The following is a 24,457-nucleotide window of genomic DNA, read 5'->3' as shown; positions in this document are numbered from 1 at the left end:
TCTGGTTCAGCATGGAGCTGGTGACTTAATAACACCAAATGCCACCAAGGGAAAACATCTTTCTTTGCAAAAGAATCTTCAGTTCCCATTTCAGCTGTATTAATGTAGATTATCATTACATGTTGCTTTAGAGTTTCTGAATTAGCATCACAGCTAGTGCTGCTAGTATTTTCATCCTGATGTCCCAACCCAAAGCAGGACAAAGCACTTGGTCAATGGAACAAATTAAATGCATGTCAATGAACTTTAGTCAAATCTAGCAAAAAAGCACCTGATGAAAACAGAACTCCATCCAGTCTTCAGACCCAGTTTTTTCAGGGTAGTAATACTTTTGTAAAGTGCTGCAAATTGGAATGGATCTTAGCGGAATATAGGAGGAACACAACTAATATAAATCAAGAAACAGAGAGCAGGAAAATAAATTAGTCGCTAAGAGAAAAGTACCTCTTCTCTGCACTGATAAATTGTGTAAAGTAATTATCAACATCTGCAGGGGACAAAACAGGCCTGATTACTGCTTTAATCACAGCTGAAACAGTATTGATTACTTTACGCTAAGCATGAAGATCTTTCTGAATCTTCACAAAAGCGTCACTGTCCTCTACAGCTGAGCTCATCTTCATGCGTGACAATCCACCATCTCATGCTGCAAGGAATACCATTGTGTCACTGGCTGCTATGGGCATAAAAGGGAAGAAACTCATGGTGTGGTCACCATCCTCCTCTGACCTCAACCCTATTGAGAACATTTGGAGTTTCCTCAAGCAGAAGATCTGAGGGTGGAATGCAGTTCATATCGAAACAGCAGCTCTGGGAAGGTATTCTGACATCCTGCAAAGAAAGTCCAGCAGAATTGATCTACAAATTCTCAAGTTCAATGGATGCAAGAATTGTGCAGGTGATATCAAAGAAGGGGTCCTATGTTAACATGCAACTCGGTCTGTTAAGATGTTTTTGATTGAAATAGCTTTTGATTTTAGCACATGTGACCATTTAATGCTGCACATTCAAAGAATGACTGTTTGCAGTTCTTTATAATTCAAATGTTGAGAAAATCTGCTGTGTATAATAATTTGGAACAGTGCATTTTGAGTTTTTCATTTTTGAGAAAAATACTGTTCTCATGAGGAGCTTTGTTCAGTAAAACTTGATTTATACTGTAATAGTTCATGACTTGAAAATTATACTGACCATCATTTGCATTGACCATTTAAGAAAATCTGAGAAAATATCACTTGCATAATCATTTGGAACAAGGTGTATTTCTGTGGAACAACATGATCACGATCTATTACAGTCACTAAGTCAGTGTGTACATAATATTAATGAGTCAATATGTTAGCATTTCATAGCTTAATGTTGTAATTAGAGCTTTTGTTCTCCAAAACACAAAGTTTGAGACCAGAATTCCACTTATTTTAGCAGTTCATCTCTGTGATGCTTAAACCTTATTCTAATTCTTTACCTCTCTTCTTTTGTTTTTAATAACTTAGCTGAATTAATCACCAAGTGCATGATTGGTACTATCCAAAAGACAATTTGCCTAAAAATGAAAGTTTTTATCTAAGTAAATGTTCTTTCTTTCTTTTTTTTTTTCTTGTGTACGCTGTAAGCTGTTTACTATTAAGACTAGGCATATATAATGCCCAACAGCAGATGATACCAGAAAATCCTAATGTTGATCAATGGCTCTCACACTGACTGCAGCAGCTGTGGAGCTCATTTATTTTGGCAAATGGGTTTTGCAAATAACACGCGGGATGCTCATTTAACCATCCTGCACACAAAGAGAGGATGTTCTGTAAAATAAAGCTCCAACCAAAAGGTTATTATTGAGCTGACTCTGTTAGAGAATTCCAGAGAGGTTTCGCTTTCAAAGTGTCAATAAAGTCTCAACTGAACACACCGTGCTTCACTGTGACCCTCTAACAGATCTGACAGATGACTAAGAAATCCCAAGGCAGGCAAAAATTGCCCCACAACCTTTATTGAGAGCATGAGAGAGGGGTTATATTAGTTTTGCAGTACTATTAGCTCCTCTCTTTGGATCTATGTTTTCACTTCCATCAGAGCTGTGAAAAATTAGGTTTCATTACATGGAAACGTGAGTAAAAGGAGTAAGTAAAACCTACATGGCACCTTTTGAAACATGAAATCACAAAGTGTCTTACAAAAAATGATTCAAAAACTACATGAGAAAAATTACTACATTCAATTATTTATTAACTAAAGTAATTTAAAAAAAGATAATAGCTTCATACATGGTACAGCCTGAAAACCTTGGTCAGAAAACCATAGGAACCTCAAAAAGTTGTTTTGTTTAACCAGATTATTAACTATGATTACAATCATCAAGTCTAAACATTCCAATATCATTAACTGGCAAAAACATGAGCAAACAGGGAACTGAATCAGCCAAATCAGGAAGGGATCAAGCAAGGAAACACCTAAAACATGCAGGGCAGTGTGCCTTGAGGACCAGGGTTGGGAAACACTGAAGTAAAGAATCCACCGAGAGGCCAATGGTAACTGGAGGAACTGCAGCTAAAATGGGACATTAGTCATAAATACCACAAAACTGGTCTTTACACAAGAGGAACAGTTGTCAATGTGGAAATAAGTCATAGAAGCTCAAAACTGCAGTTTGCCAGTTTGTGAAGACATCAGCACCACAAAATGACATTTTAGAAGTATGGATTTTAGAAGTAAGGTAAACGTTCAACCACTATAAAGCTGTGGATACAGGGTGGAGAGACTGTCAATCTTCCATTTCTTGGCAACACCTAAGAATAACCTGCATAACCTGGCCTGGGATGTAAACACAACAGGGACTTTATTTTCTGAGAATCTTCAGGAAGAGCCTCTCTCAAAAACTATTGGTGTCCTTCAATTGATGCTCTGTTGAAAGCATCATCTGCTATTCCCTCTGTGTGGTTCTCCAGCTGCACTGCAGCACACAGGAAGACTCTCCAGAGAATCATAAAATCTACCCTGCAGTCCATCGACTGCTCTCTGCTTCTCTTGTGGAAGTCCACAAGTCCCGCTGACTTAAGAAAGCCAGGAACATTTCAGAAGACTCCTCACACCTTGGACACAGCAGATAGGAGTATCAAAGTGAGAACAAATAGACTGAAGAACCATTTATACCCAGTAGCCTTCATTTAATTAGTCATTAAATGCCAGCTAGCATAATATCTAAGGCACCAAATTTAGTTAAAACCCTTGTATTTTAATGCATGTTTTTTATACTGTCAATAAAGATGATTATTATTATTATTAGATCGGATCAATGCATTTGCGTGTGTTAGAATGGCTCAAAGACTAGACCTAAATCTAATTCAAAACTTGTCAAATAAGTTGAAAATTGTTGTTTAAAGATTACCTCTAACCAATCAGATTGACATTGAGGTATTTTGCAAAAAGTAATGTGGAGAATTTTCAATAACTTACATAATAGTACTACACATTCTGGGTCTTACTTTTTTATTTATATATATTGTTAAAATCGTGTAGCATTTTCCTTTCTCTCCAATCATATTGAATTCAGTTTAAGTTTGTGGTTTTAATGTGTCAAAAGTTGAGTTATGGCACAACTCATATCATCCAAGTATCTTCAATGAGTTGTGGATGGTGATGGTTTGGGCAGAAAAGATCTGTGTGACAGTCTCATGGCTGTCATGACATGCAAACAGCTCAACTTTGACAGAGCTGATATTTCACAGCAACATTATCCTGGATGACATCATCAGTGGTTGGGAAGCACTGCTAATCCACCTTATTTGCTTTTGCTGCTCCTCTTTAAATCTCTGTCTGGCTGTACAGTTAAAAAGTTGAGCAGAGATGTTGGAGTTGGGGAAATGATTCTTGTCTATCATGATGGATGAAGGAAATTGTTTGAACTTCCTCTTTCTCTCTCTGCTCTTTGGACTTATTCTGCATCCATGAAGCCTCCATTTTAAGTCTTCTGGGTTTTGGAGTTGTAGTTCAGGTATTATTTGAGCTTTTGAAATGCTAATCAGCTGCTCCCGGTGGTAAAAACAATAAATTGTTGCCATACTTATGCATCACAGCAACTGTACGAAAGTAAGAGCAGAAATCCTTCCAGATGCACAACATACAAAACCAGAAGAAACAATTGTCCAAACATGCAACACTGATGAAATCAAAGATTTTGCACATCTTAGCAAGGACACCAATAAACATTGAGACTATAATTAAGTTTGGTGTATCTGGCTTTGTAGATCCTGTTACACATCTCCATTTTGATTGTTTTCCCTCACAAACACTGCAGTTGAAGTTACACCTGTTTTCGATGTGAATTCTCCTGCTTTTACTTTGCATGATGGAACACAATGGTGGAAATCCAGTAAAGCGAGGCCCACTTGACCAAACCTGTAGTGAAGTATGAACCTTTACATCACAGCATATTTCATCCCCCTGTGATGATTTAGCACCTTTATAAGAATTTGATGCCACCACTCAGTTCTGAGATCTATCACCTGAAGGAGGCCTGTGGCAAAACAGATAGCCGATGAATCAACTCTAACTTGTCTGTGTGCATTTGAAGATGGTTGCTGATAGCCACGCGCAATTAAAAGCTCCTGCAGCAGAAGCTTAGAATACTACATACTTATGTATGTACTTGAGATAACACTTGTACTGCATCTTAAATTGAGAGTATAAGAGAGCTGTTTCTGTAAACAGAGTTTTGAAATCCTTAAAAGCCTGTAGTTATCACCTTAATCAACACACAGCAGTGAAAGTCTCAGTCTTGGCAATAAATGCTCTGTTCGCCATTTGTGTACAAGGAGCTACTTCCATAAGACTTACACTGACATGTTTCATTTTGCCAAACCCATGACACATGTCTTAATGGATCTGTACTTTCATGTTCCACGGCCTAATGACTCAAAGCGTGACCACGCAGCTGGAGAACGACTGTCTTTTTGAGAAGAAATCTGTTGGGATTTTCCATAGCTGTTATTGGGATTCTGAGCACTGCCGTACCCCTTGCAAACAGAACGGAGATGCCGCACGGAATCTTAACGACATTCCTGATAGCAAATCTGAAAGGCAAAGCAGTGGAGTGTTGCTGCACACCAAAATCAATTTCTGCACATTTTCCACTGGGTAAAGACTGCTCAGGTGACAACACAGTCATTATTCAAAGGAGGCTTTTTAATAACTTTCTCTGAATACGTTTCTATCACCCCTCAAACGTAGGTTGTATCAGTCATTGTCAAGCATTATCCTTTTTCTTTTATAACAGCATGCTGTGATCTAAATAATTATGTTTCGTATGAGTAATAGTGCAGTAATTAGAAAATACCTTAGTTTTTGATTAATTCACAAGCCTGGTTTTGAATGGCACTTGCAGGCGTCAGACTGGAGAATGGCTGGTGAGTCATCTGGGCAGGAAGTTAACACTTTAACCCTTTTATGGTCTCGTTTCATTGAGTGAACACCGAAAAGAAGCAGCTCTGACATCATTTGGCTCAAGGTGAACAAACAGTGCATTATCTCAGGTATTTCAAACCACCGCTCTCCAATGTGAATATTATGCATGTTAACGGTTTATAGATGCAGCAAATTGCAAATTTATCAACTGCCTGGTAAAATTGACCCTTGCAAAAGTATTGACACCCCCCGAACAAACTTGTTTTATCTGGATTTTATGTGACAGAATAACATAAATGTGGAAATGTGACATGCAATGAAGACAACACATTTGGGGGGTGGGGAGGTTGTTTTGTTTTACTTTTGCAAACAAAAATAGAAAGCTTATTCAGTGCAGTTAGGTTTGGCCCTCATCAATACTTTATTGAGTGAGTTGCAAGGTTTGGGGAGAATGTCTCTATCAGTTTGGTCAAATTTAGACATTTGTTGCTCATTATTTATTTATTTATTTTGCAAAATAGCTCAAACTTAGTCAGTCAGGATGGACAGAAATTGTGAACAGCAATTTTAAAGCCTTGCCAGGGATTTTCTACTGGACTTAGATCTGGACTTTGACTAGACCGTTCTATCCCACAAGTATGCTTTAATGTAGGCCATTTCATTTAAGATGTGACTATAAGTTTAGGGTCACCATACTGCTGGAAAGTGAATCTTCAACTCTGACCTCAAGTTTCCCTGTATCTGCTTAAGAAAAGTATCCCCACAGCATGATGCTGCCACCATCATGTTTCATGGGGATGATGTGGTTCAGCTGAGCTCCATTTCCTCAGAGGTTGCAACTTCGATCTGAACATAACATCACACCATAGTTGACCGTGTTCTGGTATCAAATCAGAAAAACAGTGGGATTTGCTAATTGTTTTACTCAGTAACCAGAGTAAGTGCAATTAGCATTCAACATTACTAAGTGTTAGTTTTGAGCCACACATAACATATTGAATACAGGCTTAAAGTTTCAGTGTTATTCTCATCTAACCTGAGCACCTTCCTCCATATGTTTCCATATTCCTTTTTCTAATTGTGCCGCTCTTAAAATCCTATAGTGGAAGGGAGCTATTGGGACTTTCCAAAAGTTCTGTACTTGAGTTTAAGACATTTTCTGGCCAGAAAAAAAATAATAAAATGCTAAAAAGATTATCGTTTTAGCCACCTCAAATATAAGAACAAATTCTTGTGCCCTCCAGGTGTACGGGTCTTCAGATAAAAGCCTGTATGCTGAGAAGACAATTGATAACAGATTTCCCAACAGTATCTGAACGTCTCTGCAGGTCGTCCAGGTAGAGCAGGGTCAGACTACCATGCTGCAGCCTTTAGATGCATTCCTGCTTCAACACACCTGAATTAACATCTCATTACCAGGTCTATGCAGAACTGAATGACCTGCTGAAAGTTGCAGGGCATAGTTCTTGAGTAACTCCCCTACTCTGGAGTTACCATTAATCTCTTGGCTGCTTTGCCCAGTGAACAACCATAACTTGATAGATTTCAGGTTTCATCCCTCTTTCCATTGTCAGATGATAGGTTTTACTCTTCTTTTCAAGTCTCTCCCTAATCTGCCTGCTTTCTTGGTCTTCATCTGAAGTGTCCACAGAACAGTTGGGTTTGTGTTGAGATTAACTTAAACACAGGCATACTCTGTGTATAAATTAGATATATGAAGGGTATTTGAATATTTGCATTATTGAAACATTAAGCTGCAGACTAAAACTCCTAATGTGGCTTTCATTTGCTCTCAGACATTCCGGACTCCCACGCACCACACACCCCTTTTTGTCTCTCTCCCACACAGACTGCATAAATATGTATCCGTAGAACTATTTATACCGTCACATACTAATCACACCAGCTTACTTTGAATCAGAGCTCTACATGCTGTAAATCACAAGGGGCCTTATTTAATGAAAAAAAAACAAAAAAAGAGAGGATCTCCAGCTTTCCGCGACACTTGCAATCAAGAGCTTAGTGTTTCAGAACTGCAGCGTGAAAATTCTTTTTAAATAACTCACATGGGGAATAAGCACGGGATCATTACCAAATATCCTTATCCATAACCTCACACACATCATGGAAAAAATAAAACATGAAAACAGTATGAGATTAGACGGAAGACAGAAGAAGAGGCTCAAATGCTGATTTAAATAAAAGGGGAAAATGACACACCCCTGCTCTAAATATACTGACTATGATGCAGTTCGTTCGGTGTCTGTATGAATCATCGCAGATCTCGGATGCCGACCGGAAACCTATATTTGCCTCCTGTTCATGATCCAGTTTGTGCTCATCATGTGTCATGTGTTCTGGCAGCACAGAATGAAGCAGTAGGTGTGATAAGAAGTGGGAAAAACTGGGGAAATTCAGTTATCACAACAGATTTTCTACTATACGCTGTAGAATATATATATGAACTATATATATATATATATATATATCATCAAGCTGTTTACTTATGTCTGAGGCCTTCTGTGAAGAACACATAAGGATAATAATTACACAGAATATTCAACCTTATTTTTTTAGGAAGAAAGGAAGAACATAAGGAAGAAAGGAGAGAAGGAAGAAAGGAACATATGAAGGATATACCAAATGAACAACACAAGAAGGAGTGGCAGGATGAACTGAGGGACAGGAAGGAATGAAGCTAAAATAAAAGAGGTAAGATGAAAGAAATGGAAGAAAGGATGGAAAGATGGACACAGAGAAGGAGTGAAATTCACAGAAGAGAAGCAACTTAAGAAATTGAATGGAGTTTGGACACAAAGATGGCAAGATTGAAGAAGGCAAGAAAAAAAGAGATGAAAAACAAGCCCAGAAGTAAGATAGGAAAGATGGAATGATATGAGAGAGGGAGGAAGGAAGGACATGGGGTAGAAAGAAGGAAAGAAAAAAAGACACAAATAGCACAAAGAATAAATTACTTACAGGAAGAAGGTAAAAAGAAAATATGAATATTTTCCTTGGTCCAATTTTCAGTTCCTGTGCTGAAGACCCCTAAAATCAAATTCCAAACTTTTCCAGACTGCTCATGGATCTTGTATGTGCTTCCTGGTGTTGCATTTAATGAAGCTCTGTTTGGTTTTGTATTCCCACTGCCCTCAGACTGAAACATCACCAGCAAAAATGTTTGTGAGGACCAGAAACAAAGCTTGCATAAAAATTATGTAAAGGTTTTCGCAAATGTTTTCTGTATGGTTTAGAATTTTTGAGTTTTTTAAAATAAGATTTGCACTGATCATGTATGCTATACAGATCTCCGGAGCTTATAAGAAGATCTCCCCTGATTATTCCTCAAGTGAGAGAAAAAAACACAGTGTGAGGCATGAATTTCAGCTCTGGCCTCTGGAAAAGCCTTCCTGTGAAAACCTGAGGCCAGCAGAGACCATCCATGTTTTTAAAAACAAATGTAAAACTTTTCACTCTTTTGCTAATAATTTATATTTCATTTAACTTGATTTTCAATCCAACTGTAACTGTAGTTTTATCACATTTTTAATTTAGCTTCAGATAGTTTTTAAATAATATTTATTTATAAATAACAAAATTACTTACTAATTTTGTTTTACAGATGATAGTGGATGTTTACCAGTTGTTTGACTATTTGTATTGTTTTTAATTATCTTTTGCATATTTCTTATATTATTCATGACATTAATTTTAGCACATTTTCAGCAGTTGCTACGAGTGCATCTAAACAAATCAGAACAACGCCTAAAAGATCATTCATTTCAGTATTTCACTTCAAAAAATGAAACATTTATTTGTCAAGTGTAATGATTATGATGTACAGCTGATTAAACCCGATGTTTAAGACCGACATAGATGCATTATTAATACAGGGAGATGCCCAAGTATGCACACAATATGTTGCCATTGCTCCTTTATTATTCTATTCTATTCTATTCGATTTAAATAGCTGCATTAATGTGGCATGAAGGAGATCATTCTTTAATAGCAAACTTCACCTTGTTCTGAAAGCATACAGCCCGTTTACCTCACTTGATAGATTTGGACCAGTGAATTTATGTCAGAAGTTTCTATCACTCAGCATAGCAGTTATATCTATTTTCACCAACTTTTTTCCTTCCATCAAATTTTCCATATTTTCCAGTTACCCACGGGGATACAGCAAGTGACTTCAGTGGCCAAAACTGGCAAAATTTACTTTTAGAAACCGCTTGGTGCTTGTAATGCATCACTCTGTGATCTTTCTTTTTCGTTGTTTCTGTACCGTGCAATCAATCTGCACATAATGAAATAGATGTTGATTATTGAATTAAGTTACTGAAATAAATAAACCGTGAAGCACTTGTATGACTATCATTGTCTCATCACCAAAAACGTCCATCAAACCAAACTTCACTCTATTTGACACATTTCCCATCATGTTTAGCGCATTTTAAATAAATCATGTAAATAAATCACTTTGGAATACTTTTAAATATACAATGAGGGCCACAGATGTGCAGTTCAGACAGAAAACACATAGGGTAGAAAGTAGAGAAGTCCCACAGGAAACATCTCGTCCATTAGGCCTGCGAGATTACGTAACTTTTCCTAATGATGGATCTTCGGACTTCATCCAACCTCCTCCATCAATGTGCAAACTCTGCGAGAGAATTGCGTTTGCACGCCGAGATTTCCCCTGAAGTTTTGCAAAGAGAGACTAAATGTTTTTTTTTTTTTGCTTTTGTTATTTTTTTTGTTTATGCATCTGGAGATTTAGCTCCACAGTCTGACGACGGAACAAAGCAGAGACGATCCGACTCGGGTAAAAGTATAATTTGGGAACGACCGTTCCCAAATAAATAAAAAGCGGATTCTTACCGAATTTCCTGTCAGAGACGGCAGGTGAGGACCAGAGGCAGACGACCAGCGCAGCGACGAGGACGGGACACCGCGGAGAATCCATACCGCTCCTGCCTTCAGCACTAATCCATTCCGCACACCTTCGCTAAAACTGCATGTTTCCAGCCTCGGCGTCAGGGGGACGTCGGCTGCACAGGACAGGAGATTAAAAGTGATGGGAGAAGGAACAGCAGGGAGAGGCGGAACGATTCGCTCAGGCACAACCGAAGCCAGGCGTTGTTTCAGCACCACGAACAGCGACCAGCTTGACGGAGGAGCCCCTCCTAGGGTCCTGACGTCAAGCAGCACACATGGCGAGAGGAGAGGAGACTGATGGCAGGAGGAACTATAAAAGAAACACTGAAACGGCGTGAAGGCATATACATCTGATTCTGTTGCAAAGTACTCAAAACGCGTTGATTTGTGAAACATATATAAGTAAAAAATATTCACTCGCCTGCCTTCACACACATTATTGTGTCATCACAAAAGGCTTTGGAGGGAGTTTTGACCATTATTCCAGAAGTGCATTTCTAAGGTCAGACACTGATGTTGGAAGAGAAAAGGTCAACTTGCATTCGCTTCTGTAAAGCCTCAAATGATGTGCTATATTAGGACCAAACTCATACATGACCCCATGAATCAACACCAGTTGACTGTGACATATTTAGTGGAGAGAATATTTCATGACTGGATCTAAATTTACTGATTTGGAGAGATGACCTAATACCTGTGGTAATCTAGTATGTTTAGATGCTATTTACTAACATACAAAGAAAATATACAACCCTTCCGGGGGGGGGGGGGGGGGGTTAATTTGATTTGAACATTAATTCAAAAGTTTTACTGAATTCCATTAGATGAAGATATTTTTTGATGCACTGCAAATATACCAATTTGCATATAAGGAATAAAAAAACAACTTTCGGATTTATAAGAACTATGCAGAAAAAAACAAAATTTCATCTTTAGATGAATGTGGCAGAGAATTGCTGACTTTCTCACTATCATTTATTACTACCTTTAAGAAACTAGATTTTACATGCAGAGGAAAGAAAATTAATCAGCCTTTATTTTTGTTCTTTCAAAACGCATAAGCAACAAAAATAAACAGTAAGCATTGTGAATTGCAACAAAGGAAATTAACAATGGTAGTTATGAAGACTGTGCTGATATTTAAATGTCAGTTTTCAAAAGGTGGAGCACAACATAAGGGAACCCCAAAGGGTTACAAATTTACCAATTTTCTTATTGTTTATACATTTATGTTTGAGTTCATCCCATTAAAAAGTTAAATATATTTTTGTTTGTTGATTTTATTTTAATGCCCTTAATCATATTTGTTTTTAAATCTAGTTTTTGTAAGTATTTTAGATTTTATCATTAAGAAAATCTGAAGGATATTGTAAGTTACATATTTCTTATGGCTGAAGTATGTTATTTAGTAAAAAAAATAAAATAAATAACACCAATATTCTTACCCTCTAAATATAATAAAGAAATTAAAGGATGTATAAAAATATAAATGTTAAGGTGGCCTGAACTCAAAAAATTTGGCTTGCAGGTATAGTAAGATTAGTAGGTATGAACATCATGCAAAGTGCATAAATAATAATCACCTTGTATAAGTTCATCAAGCTGTTTATTTCAGATGAAAAATTGGGCTGACAACCCAACAGATATAAAGACAAATACAGACACATCAAAAATATGTTTTAAATATGAAGACACGAACGAGAGCTTTGAAAAGTGTATAAGAAAACAAGAAATCTCTAAACTGTTAGGCTGAATATTATAAATGTAAAAACTGGAGAGTTTTTCATATAAATTCTCCACATGTTGATGCAGTTAAAATCTGAAGAACATGACAAGATGTAAGAAAACACGCCACACAATTTCATCATTTTTAATTTGTGGAAGATTAGAAATGCAGAAGAGCATTCAAGGTCTTCACTGAAGAGTCATACATAACCCTTTGGGGAAAAAAAAGAAAAACTGTTAGGCTCCATAAAAAGTCAAATATTAACAATTACTTTTAAACCATTTTTCTAGTCCTTCACAGAAACCCTGATTAAATAGAAAAAAAACTCACCTCTGGGTTTCTCTGCTGTCCACAGAACAGCCTGCATGTTTATGAAGATGCTGCTGGACCGACACAGCAGCTCTCTTTATGCCGCCTTTGGAGTGCCCCGCTAATGAGCAACAAAGCAGATTAATTTTCAATAAACAGTAACAGCAAATGTTAATGTGAACGTTTGAGGCATGAAAACTTACTGTATTTAATGACCACCAAGACGTGCAGCACTGCCGCCAGCTCAGAGAGACTGTCAAGGGCGTCCGACTCCAAAGATGACGAGACCTCTGCCAAAAATGACCTAAAGAAGGGATTTATAAAGAAAAAAAAATCTATAAAAAATCTTTCAAATTTGACTAAATCAGCAGCATTCAGTGTGTATACCTTGTGATAGAGGGGGATTTGAGGATGACAGACAGCAGTAAGCTGGACAAAGGAGGCATTTCATCAACAGACTGTGGGATGACAACCTCTTCAGGATGGGTAAGCTTCAAATAAACAAACACAAACCAATTAATACGTCTTTCACTAAGGTTAGGGTTCCATCAACTAAAGTTGATGAAAGCAGGTAACTTCCATCCTTTTGACTGGCTCTGTTCTGTGCCATTTTTTACCTTCTGAAGCAAATGCTTCTTCTCCACAATGATGGCCGCAAACACGGTGGACTGCACCCCGCTAAGAAGCGCCGCGTCCCACGTCTGTGCCACCTGGAGGAAGTCCGTCAGGCCAGGAACGGCTGACTGACACAGCTGAAATGGACCAGAGAGTTTCATGATGTTAAAAACCAGAACCGCGGTCAGGAACTTATTGCAAATTGCTTGTCTTGCTACTTAATGTAAAAGTATTTATACCTGGTGATCCATTTTATAACGTTATAATGCCCAACTTAAATGGCTCTTCTGTGACAATATGTCACAAGGTTTGTTTATTTGTTTTTTTTACATATATTAACATTCAAATACATCAAATATATAGTCAGACCTCTGTACTTTGAAGCCTCTAAATGAAATCCAGGGAAACTAATTGTATTAAGTCCTTTAGCTAGAAAAAGAGTCTAAGTGTGTGTAATTTAACTTCAGTATAAATCTTGCTGTTCTATGAAGACCTCACAGGTTTGTTGGAGAACATCAGCGAACAAACAGGATCATGAAGATCATCAGAATAGTCTGGGAGGAAATTTAATGCAGAGTTAGGTTATGAAACAATAGCCAAAGCTTTGGACATCTCAAAGCATGGTTTAATCAGTTATCTAAAATGAACTGACAGTCCAGGTAAATTGAGGATTCATCAGAGAAGCAGGCAAGAGGCTAAAGGTGACTCTGAGGGAGCTACAGAGATCTTCTGCTAAGGTGGAAAAATTGTTGACAGGAAAACTGTTGTGCACTCCACAAATCAGGGCTTTGTGGAAAGTAACAAGAAGAACATCAATGTAGAAACAAACCAATTAGAAGCACAGTTTAGAGTTTGTTGGGAACACAGCTTTGGTCAGATGAGATCAACAATTTTTTATTATTAACCTACATCCATAATACAGCGTGTTGCAGAAAACAAACACTTTATATAGCCCTGAAAACACTGGGAGGGAGTGTAGCAGGATAAAATTCAGTCTCTAAATGGAGACCATTGGTAAAAATCAACCCAAACTTATCAGATTTCTATCTAAAACGGATACATTTTTGCACTACTTCATATTTTGTGTAAATACTTTTGCAATCCACTGAAACGGAAAACAGAATTATTTCAATGACAATTTAAAAAAAAAAAACAAAAAAAACACTCCTTACAAGTTGTCCCTCTTCCGGTTCTTTCCTCAAGCAACGTGCCAACAACTCTATGATCTTTTGGAAAATGTTGGCCACCACACCCAAAATGACCAAGTTGGACTCCTGATCCTGGTTGTTATCATCAGGTACAACGCTGTTTGCCACCTCCTTTAGAATCGGCAGCACTGCTGGGATACACGTGTAGCCTGCCTCTGAAAACATAAACGCTGCCGTTACTTCCCTGTAAGATGTTCAAGAGTAAATGAGCTAAACCTCAGGGAAACATCCTCCTTGTCTGTTTTAGCAAATTGCAACATCTCCTTCACATATCATGATATTCTCACCTGAGAGGAGGATGAGTGAGCACAGGTGGAGGATTTGGCCTTTGAACATCTTGTCCCCCAAACCGACGAGGAAAATGTCACGGCACACCTTCAGGAAACTCTGATCAAAAAACATCTGCTGTTACTTTAAAGATCTGACGAAACAGTGGGATTGATAGGAGAAATGGGAAAACAACCCGTTTCAGTAGTGAGAGCAGAAGCAGGGATGCATACAACAGTGTGTGTGGACTGGAACAGAAAAATCAATGAGGATTCTAAATTTACTGAGCAGCGCTCTGAGTCCCAGATGGAGGAGGAACACAAGCTAAACGGAACCAAACATCCAGGATAACAAGGTAACAGCAGGCTTCCTTTTGATCCGGGTTATGAGCCGGAGTGGATGTAAGCGAAATAAATTTGGAAGGAGGAGCTGAAGTCAGGGAATTCAACTCATTTTTATGTCCAATTTCTAGTCTTTTCCAGACTTCTCAGCCTATTTTTGACCCAGTTTAAAAGTAGAAAAGATGGATGGATCAACGTTTGGATGGAGAACAGGATGAATGAATGAATTAAAGGAAAACAAACAAATTGACACAAATCGAAGGAGAAACTGATAGACTTTGAAACAGATGGACAAACCAATTAATGATCAAACCGATCGCCATATGGGTTTTGCACCCATACATACATGAATAAATCTCAAAACACATCTTGTTCCACACTATTTTCCCTCTCATTCTTTTTCATACTGCATATTAAACCCTGCATAATGTCAGATTTGACTTCTAAAATGCTTTAGTGATCATATAAATAGACTCCAGATTCCAGCTTGACGCACATTCACGTCACATTTAGCTCCTCCAAGAGAAAATAGAAAATCTGTATCATGTTCGATGTAGGGGGAAATAAACATCAGAGTTCTTCAAAATGTCAAAGACCAGGAACGAAAAGGCATTACTTTAAAGATAACAGCTCCGTCTGTCTGAGAATACAAGATTATTTAGTCATCAATCATGCAAATACAAATTCAGTTTTAAAATGAAAATGTAAGAAGATTGCATTACTTCTTGGGTTAATTTTAATATGTGCCTAATGAGAATCATTCTCCATTCTATAATTATTAAGGTCAGCTGAGGTTTAATAACTACAGAGTCCTAATGAAACCAAATCTCACACAGCAAATAAGCTGAAGTTCTGGAGCTGTGTGTTTCAAAAAGAGATAACAGTGAAGTTCACCTCGGTTATCTGTGTGGCGAGCTTCCGCGACTTCTCCGAGACCTCGCCGTCCTCGCTCCTGGTGAGGAAGGGCAGGACCCTCTCCGCGACCCACGCCGCCACACGCTCCATGGAGACCAGGTAGTCCCGACCTGCTGTCGACTGGCAGTCAGACAAAAACACTTCCTGTTTTTATTTTAGCTTCTCGTCAAGCTGAAGACAGAAGGAGCAGGCTCATCGCCAGCAATAAATTGGCTTAAAAAAAATAAATAAATAAAAATCTGTCATCTGGAGAGATGTCTGGAAGCTGTTCAGGGTAATAGCTCAGGAGAGGAAATCATCTACGGTGTTGATGTTTAAAGACATAACGAGCACGGCTTTCATCTTCATTTAGAATATTATGAATATTTTCAGGGAGCTGAAAACAAAATACTTCTTAAGGAAGAAAAAATAAATCTAAGAAGAAATGCAGGTGTGAAGAAGTATTCTGGGGCAATTTCTACATAACCATGACTCCAGAAATCATTGTTTCAAACAAATGCACATAAATGTGATTTACTCAGATGTGTCATCACTTTGCTGAGGCCTGGAAGACACAAACAGCCACAATCAGATGATAGGAAACTGTTTGGGATGTTGAGGTACAACCCGGGAAGAATCAAACATTGAGCCTGCTTTCAACTGGAAACTGTTGGAAAACTAAAGAGGCCAAATTCCCCCAGGAGGAAAATGATTGGCCATTTAGCAGACTGAAAACAATAACGAAGAAGCATGTTTGCATTTGTCAGAGTGAAGCTTCCAAAACAAAGAAGAAAAACAATGTAATCAATGTCAAGCATGTTGGTGGCAGCATCATGCTGTGGAGATGTATGTACACATAAACTGCTGTTTCTTTTCCAGAAGAACAAATTTGAACATTTACAGGTTTATTTTTATGCATTCATGAAATCCATGAAACAGAGAAAAGTTTCTTCCACTTTGCTTCAGCAAACTACAACTAGCTATAAAAAGGAGCATTCATGTCAACAAAACATATGAGCAGGCGGACAACAGATGCTAATCAAGAGAGAGACTTGCGTGATGTTGGAGATGAGCTCCGAGGCGACCGTGATAAATGAAGGCTTTCAGCGCCGTCTCCACTTGGGGTCTTTTTGGGTCTTCTGTGGAGGATCTGAGGTGAGTGTAGAGAACCGACTGCCAAGACAATACAGAGAAACATGTTATTTGTTAGAGGAAGGCTGTAATGGATTCACTGTTATGTGTTTCAACCTTTCTGTTTAATAAAATACCTTCCAGTTCCCTAAAAGCATGTGCAGCTCCTTCAGGGGCCCCTCACCCAGAGCTAGGACTTTCTCCCGTGTGGAAGTGTGGCTGAAAAGATATTCCAGAAACGCCAGAGCCAGGTCTGGTTTGGTCTCCACTGTCTCCTGGATTCGCACCTTTCTGCTTTTAGTGACCTTGTCCTAGAGTTGGGAGCAGGCAACATTTTACACATTTCTTCTGGCAAAATTCAGTACTTTTAAGGCGGTCTTTAAACTTTTTGTCTACACTTTTTCAGACGGCATAGAGAATGCAGCCTTGACCACTGACCCCTTGCTTGGGAACGGCCTCGCCCAGCCAATCAGAGACCAGTTCAAGGACGTCGGCCACCTGACCCCATCGGCAGATGCAGTCCAGCAGCTGGCTAAACTGAGCTGGAGCAGATCCTGACTCCATCCTCTTCAGTCTGGACAGCACGCCACAGCTGGGACATTTCAATACAAGACAGTCAAGTTAGACTGTTTTACATCAAGATACAATCAAGTGCAATCAGCATTATAGCCCACCTAAATGTTGGAGCTGCAGCTGGAGGCATAAAAGAGGCCAGCTGGATTAGAGGTACAGTGCAGCTCTCATCCTAAAAAAAACAGTGATTAAAACCCATTTACGCTGTTGTTTAGAGAAATGTTAAAATAATAACAGACTGCAGCTATTTTACCTTAAAAGCCTGGAAATACTTGGCCATGACATTTCCAAACTTGGCAACTGTGTACTTGTGCGCCTCTTCGTTTTGCTTCAGCGCTTTCTCAACACTTCTCCACAGGATGACCACTACTTCCAGCAAACTGGACACAACGGACAAATCCTGTCCCAACACCAGCGGTCCGCCCTGCTGAGAGCAACAAACACACGTTTATTGACACAGAGTTCAGTGTTACTCTAGATCTTGCTGGCAACAGGACATCAAGTTTAAATTGGTTCTGCATCGACTGCAAGAGTCTTCATAACCACTTTTTCACATTTTATCCCATTACAGCCACAAACTTCAATGCATTTTAGTCCATTACTCATAATTACACAGTCTATGGATTCTCCCTCCTGAGCTGTAGACAGGTTATTACACCAAATTTAATTCAAGGATATCAGAATGAATGGGGATGAATGCTATGTAACATGTTCTTCTCACGTATGCACTTCTTATTAGTTCAATAGAATCTATAAATGTTTCAGTCTTACTGTACTGTTCTCCTTGTTGTTGTCGCTAATCTCCGTCAAGTCAAAGTCGACCTGGATGCAGTTGTTCAGAGTGCGACGAATAACCAGAATCAGTTTTACTGGAATATTAAAAAACAAACAAACAAAAAAAAAACAGCAACTAAATTATTCAGTACTACAGCCCGTCATGTGATCTCATGAAAACAAACTTTTGTTCCTCACTGATGTTAGTGGCAGCTGTGTGTTTGTGAGCAAACTGGTAGAACTTCCTGGCAGCCATGGGGTTCATCTGGATGAGGGTGATGCACCTGCAGCACCACTCCTTCTCCGGCTCGTTGACGGGAAAGAAGGACTTGAAGAGCAGGTCCACGATTCGCTTGGAGACAGAAAGCGAGTCGATGGCGAGGCGGGCCAGCAGGTGGTCCATGCTGCAGACATCCCAGAACTGGAAGGAGACAGAAAGAGGAGAGGGTGAGGAGAAAAGCCTCCACTTGCTTAATCAGTGGAGCTTGATTAAATTAGAAATGACGTTGTGATAGAAGATGTATTTCAGAAATAATAGTAATGGATTGACTACCATTACTTTCTTTCTTACAAAAGCCCTGAAGGGAATCAGTTTCTAAATCTGCATTAAAAAAAAGTCATAACTTTGGGATTTATCAATATTTATTTTAAAATATAAAAATATATTTTTATTTATGTAAGCAGCTTTTGGGGGTCTACCATAAGAAGTCAATAACACAAAAGAAATCTGAAGTTTTTAAAATATTTTTAAGTATTTTTTTTTTAGCCAGCCTGAAGGTTAGTGTTAATTCATGTTTGCTTTTTTAAAATCAGTTTTATTCTTCACTGTTTGTTTTTGTAATACCACTTTTGACCACAAGAAACACTGAATCAAATTATTGCTGACTAATTATTAGATTCAGCCTCACATCACTGCAACTTTTGAGCACTTTTTGTCGAGTCTTCCAGACCTGAATACCAAAATGAAGATGCAACTATATTTTTTTCTCCAAACAAACCGCACCTTGGCTGCACGAACTGCTTTAACCTTGATGAGCAGGTCGAGAAACGACGTGCGAACTTTCTCAGAGTTGTCGTGGAGACTGTACTTGACAGTGGGCAGCAGCTTTTCCATCAGTGGATGGCTCTGTGGGTTGTCCAGGACAATATTCAGGCACTGCGGGAAAAAAGGAAACACAAAAATCCATAAGCATCATAAACAAAAATTACTTTTCATTACATTCATTAAAGATTGTGGTTGTTGACCTGTGCCTAGCTGACTGTGGGTAAGATGCCACTTTGACCAATTGTAAAGAGGTGAAAAAAATATTTTTCACTTTTCTATTTGTTTTTATAAGTTAAAAATATGAATTACAAATAAATCCCCCATTTTTTCTGAAATACTGATACAAATTGGTTTTTTGTGCTTTTTGTATATCTAAAATGTTGGTAAATAAAGGTTTTTCACTGATATGGGATATTTTGGGATACGTCAAATAAAATTGAGGTTGTAGATTCTTTTAATAAAACAAACAAAAAAAGATTAAAGTAAAAGAAAATCTAGTTAACAAATCAAATATCAGTCACATAAGCAAAGACATTGATTTTCTAATTTAGGCTTGTGAGACCCTGAACGCCATGAATACCTGTATGTACTTGGGAAAAAAAAGAGTCCTCAAAATGTAATTTCCAGGATTTTTCTGTTATACTGTAGATTGACTTAAGATGAACTAAGGCCATGCATTCTACCTTAAAGACTGAGCAGCGGACATCAGGAGAGCTGCTGTCAGTGGCCAGCTCCATTACCAGCTTCTTCAGGAAATCTGTGATGATCGTTGGAGGAAGAAGCTCCCAGCATTTTGCCAGGATCTTACATACCCCCAGCGTGGCACTGGAGCGCACAGTGGGGTGAGGGTCATGTAGGAGCGCCTGAGGAAGACAGATATTTAGATTTGTGTGAAAATTTGCTCGCCCCCTGGAGTGATCGTTTTCCGCTGAAGCAATAAAACAAGGCTGGAAATCTCAGCGTTCCCTCATTCTTCATATGTGGATGTCATACTTTTCTTCTCTCAACACCAGTGTTCACAGTTCTCTGGCATTTTAAATCACTCTTAAAAGAATAAAGAGTTCTGTTGTTTTCCTCAAGAATATATTTCTGCATTTGTCAGGCTTCATATATGAGATTTGTAAAAATCATAAAAAGTAATGCAAAAAAAATGAAGGATGAAAGAACTGATTAGGGCATAAAAACTGAACTCCATCCTGATTTCTTAAAATAATCCCCACCATTGCCGAGTCCAGCTGCTTTTGAATGTTCATGTCCACATTTTCGTTGCTTAGATCCGGGTCATGGACTGGGAAGGCCTCGGTGAAAAGCAAAGTGGCGTTTGCTCGCACCTCGAAGTTAGGAACCTGAAGGCGTCAAGCAAACATTAACTCTAGAACAGCATGTAAGCACAGTGTGAATGATCCCAGAAACTAATTGTGTGTGTGTGTTGCCTACACTGAGAGACTTCCAGAGAATCGGCTTGTAGAGGTTGTATAGCATCTTGTCCACACTGGGGCATCCTTTCCTCGAGTGAATATAGCTCACGATCTACATGAAATAAGGAAAAAGGAACTGTCAGCACACGCTGAAAACAAAACAGGACACTACTCTTCATTTTACCACAAGAAAACTTCAAACTTGTCACATTTCACTTGGATTTTATGTTGTAAACCTTTAAAAATAGGACATGATTGGGAAATAGGAGGTAAAAGATAATTAAAGCATAATTTGAAAAGCATCCCCACAGCAAGATGTCCCTCCCCCCACATGTTTCACAATGGGTGTGTTATGTTTAGAGTGTAGTTTTCCATTACAAGCAGTGTTTTTGCAAAAAGGCCTCACTAATTATTTGTCTTCTGTAGGCCAAAGGCCAAAGGATTTTAGTATCATATTAAAGGGGTCTAAGCAGAAATCCACGTAATTTTTCCGATTTTTTGCACTTATTTGTAAATCCTAACTCTACTGTTGTGATATTGCAAAATGTGAACAAGCTGTAATGAGGCAGACCTGTCTAACTTTGCTGTGAACCGGTGCTGTTCTTTGAAGCAAAATGGCATTCTGCATGAAATCCTGAATGCATGTACTCTCAATCGTCTCCAGGAAGTCGCCGCTAGCCTTCTTCCAGGCTCTGAAGTAGATCTCCGCGATATGAGTAGCTAGGTTCCTGAGAATAAAGCAAAACAATTAATTAAACTCCCTTATATATTCTGACTGGAGTCACTGAGTATAAAGAGCACTTCTTACTTGTGATAAAACTCCAGCTGGTTTTTAATGGTGCTGTGGATAAGCCAGATAAAATCAACGTTCCAGCTGAAAAGGAACACCAGGAATCGCTTTCCCTGCGACAGTAAACACACCGTCAGGCTGACAGCTCAAGGACAAAGTCGCAACTGCGATAACGACTGCCTCCACTCACATCATCGTTTCTAATGTGAGTAGGATGGTGAAAGCACTGAAGCAGCAAGTCGATTATCTGCTTGTTGTTTTCTGATGTGTACTCCAGACTCTTAAGAACGTTGTGAAGACTCCACACTCTTTGGATCTCAGCAGCCTGACAAAGAGATCAGAGATGAGAATATTAGGTCTTCAGTCCTGAATTTTTCAGAAGTTGTGCTTGCGGCTCTCTCTCCTCCTGCCTGTCAGAATGATCTTACTCTCAGCCAAAAAACGTCTCTCCTGTTTCTAAAAATACTGGACATCCTGGGAGAATACACTGACCGGTTTCTTTAAGATGAAGCTCTTCTGGAGGGAGATGAGGAAAGCGGTGCGCCCAAACTTTTCCCTCTCCAGTAGTTCCTTCTTCCACCAGGTTTCAAACAGCGTCTGTATGTGGAGCTGCAGCTGCGCCTCGGACACGGGGAGGGACACCAAAACATCTGATGGAGAAAAGAAAAAAAACCCAGCTACAATCACAGAGAGAGCACACCCTGGACAAGTCGCCAGTCTGTTGCAGGGCAACACAGAGACAGAGAGGACAAACAACCATGCACACGCACACTCACACCTAGGGAGAATTTAGAGAGACCAATTAACCTAACAGTCATGTTTTTGGACTGTGGGAGGAAGCCGGAGTCCCTGGAGAGAACCCACGCATGTACAGGAGAACATGCAAACTCCATGCAGAAAGACCTTGGGCCTGGAATCGAACCCAGGACCTTCTTGCTGCAAGGCAACAGCTCTACCAACTGCGGCACTGTGGAGCCCAGTACAATTACCACTAAATCTGTCAAATCACAGAACAACATAATTCTCACCATGAAGTCTGTGGGCGATATCTAAAAGTGAGCTGTACGTGTCTCCATCCTGTAAAACCTTTAGAGACACAGCAGCCACCAGGGTCACACCGTCCACCACCGCCATGATATGCTTCTGAAAAAGAGAGGTTTTTATAGGATCATCAAGAGAAGAAATCATGTAATATAGATTTCAAAGCCATCAGAAAACAAGACATTGAAGGTACTTTGAGTAGCACTTGATTAATGTCGTCCAGCTGAACAGGAAGTGACTGATAAACTCACAGGATCCGGAGCCGACTCCTGCTGCATTGCGTCCTCCTCCCAGCGATCTGGAGGTAAATCCATCAGAATCTCCTGGAGGAGGGAGTCCAGCTGACTCCAGAGAGCCTCCCTCTGCTCTCTGGGCATCTCCTGCACCACCTCTTCAACATCGAAGGGCTCAGTTTTGTCCTTCTGCTCAGAAAAAAATAAATAAAGAAGATTCAGGGTTTTACATTTCCTGAAACAAACCCAGGATGCAGGCTGGGTCACCATGTTTTTATCATTTGCATGTCATTAACTTTTGCTGCAATTTTGTTAAAGATTTGTTTGCATCTCTGGCACTGAAACTGAATGAAATCAGAGGTAAATATATCAAAACCTGAAGGGTAAGCATTAGCCTTTGTTATTTTCATTCAATAATTAAAAATTAACTATACCTCTGTAATGTAAAAAGTCCTTAACTGGACTGGGTTATGCCTTTTTACAGGCCTGTGGAATGATAGTGACATTGTTTAACATAACTACTTGTATTTAAAACAGCAGCAGTTACTTTTGCACCCAAGCATTATTAGCAACATTATTATTTTCATGATGACTCAAATAATGTTTTCATGCAATACTTTCATGTTTTCAAAGACTCCCACATTCGAAAAGCATTGTTGACATACTCAAGTCCCTACATTTTTCTCTAAAAGAAACCCTTTCATTCATGTTGTCAACTTATGCTCATCACATTCAAAATTTACTACTAAAGACTTGTGATGTTATCTACATGTTTCAGATCTTTCACAGTTTTGACACACCTAAATAAAAACGATGGTAACATTTTGGGGAAATAATTCAAGCATTTGGATCAATCCTACTGGAGAAGGGACACGTCTATAGCATCTAGAGTAAACAAAAACATGTTGAAACCCGTATATCAAATCCCTTGAGGGTTTTGATATACGGCGTGTGTTAAGACAATGCATAACCCGAAAATTAAGATACTGATGTCTACGTCTATAGTTCGCCGGAATAAAATACAGAAAACAGAGTTTGCCACTTACATGAAGCTGAATAAAGCGAAGAAAGTCCTCCACCTTTTCCTTAGAGGTAGCCTCTAAAAACACCTCTCGCTTGGACATTATTCCGGGTTATCCAAGCGATACGAAGTTACCTGAATATTTGAAAGAAGTGAGAACACTGACTTCTTCATAAGTAGGCAGAGTAATTGCCAAACCAAAACAACTATGGCCGACTGTTAGTCGACCACATTTAACACTACGTTGGTTAAATTTAACTCCTCTCTGGTTACCAGATAGTTCCGAGATAGCTAATGAATAATTAATCTGACGTAAAGTTAGCTCAGTAGTTTGTTACCTTTTTGTTTATGTTATTGTAATCTGGAACCGGGAAGAAAATGACAGCCGACAATAATTGCATTTAACCCGCGCAAATTTGGATAGACTGTTTACGTCCTGACGTCAAGCGTTTGTTTTTGACGTAGGAGTTGTTACATTTCTCAACCACTTGAGGGCGACAAACTACCACATAAATATTTTCTCCACAGCAACTCAACTTTGAGATACTTTTCTACACAGATGCTTTAAAATAACATAAAAAATATTAACGTCCGTAAAACCAATAAGGAAGTCTGACTGTAACATATAGACATAAGAACCTACTTGTGTTCAGAAAGACCAAATCCCAGAAGTTGAATTTAATAATGGAGTTGTAAAAATGAATTTTCCTCATAACACAGAAACACTTATAAGGTT

The 24,457-nt window shown here is 38.8% G+C and overlaps 2 protein-coding genes across 4 annotated transcripts in view; both read right to left on the bottom strand.

The window, feature by feature from the left end:
- Window positions 1-10,600, bottom strand: part of ptprn2 (protein tyrosine phosphatase, receptor type N2) — a 147,087-nt gene extending 136,487 nt beyond the window's left edge. Inside the window, exon 1 of the mRNA XM_005798577.2 lies at window positions 10,279-10,600. Coding sequence (XP_005798634.1) covers window positions 10,279-10,363 — 85 coding nt within the window. The 5' untranslated portion in view covers window positions 10,364-10,600. The remainder of the gene's footprint in view (window positions 1-10,278) is intronic.
- A 1,591-nt stretch (window positions 10,601-12,191) lies between these two features.
- On the bottom strand, window positions 12,192-24,150 carry ncapg2 (non-SMC condensin II complex subunit G2). 3 transcript variants are annotated; one of them, XM_023325863.1, is made up of 27 exons: window positions 24,060-24,150; window positions 23,747-23,882; window positions 22,719-22,889; window positions 22,455-22,569; window positions 21,919-22,076; window positions 21,617-21,751; window positions 21,445-21,539; window positions 21,208-21,364; window positions 20,656-20,748; window positions 20,439-20,564; window positions 19,902-20,081; window positions 19,177-19,329; window positions 18,372-18,594; window positions 18,171-18,268; window positions 17,653-17,826; window positions 17,501-17,571; window positions 17,265-17,418; window positions 16,964-17,137; window positions 16,752-16,868; window positions 15,696-15,836; window positions 14,481-14,580; window positions 14,158-14,348; window positions 12,988-13,122; window positions 12,758-12,861; window positions 12,574-12,674; window positions 12,392-12,491; window positions 12,192-12,272 (listed from the first exon to the last, which is right to left on the bottom strand). In XM_023325863.1, the coding sequence occupies exons 2-27, from the start codon at window positions 23,822-23,824 to the stop codon at window positions 12,221-12,223; spliced, it is 3,396 nt and encodes a 1,131-aa protein (XP_023181631.1). In that variant the 5' UTR covers window positions 23,825-23,882; window positions 24,060-24,150; the 3' UTR covers window positions 12,192-12,220. The 3 variants fall into 3 exon arrangements, with proteins under 3 accessions (XP_023181631.1, XP_023181630.1, XP_005798633.1); XM_023325862.1 differs by having other exon boundaries at window positions 23,747-23,856; window positions 24,060-24,144; XM_005798576.2 differs by having other exon boundaries at window positions 17,653-17,823; window positions 23,747-23,856; window positions 24,060-24,144.
- Between the last annotated feature and the right edge of the window lie 307 nt (window positions 24,151-24,457).

Source organism: Xiphophorus maculatus, chromosome 21, assembly GCF_002775205.1.
Source record: "Xiphophorus maculatus strain JP 163 A chromosome 21, X_maculatus-5.0-male, whole genome shotgun sequence".
NCBI lineage: Eukaryota > Metazoa > Chordata > Actinopteri > Cyprinodontiformes > Poeciliidae > Xiphophorus > Xiphophorus maculatus.
This window is presented reverse-complemented; position numbering and strand designations above follow the sequence as displayed.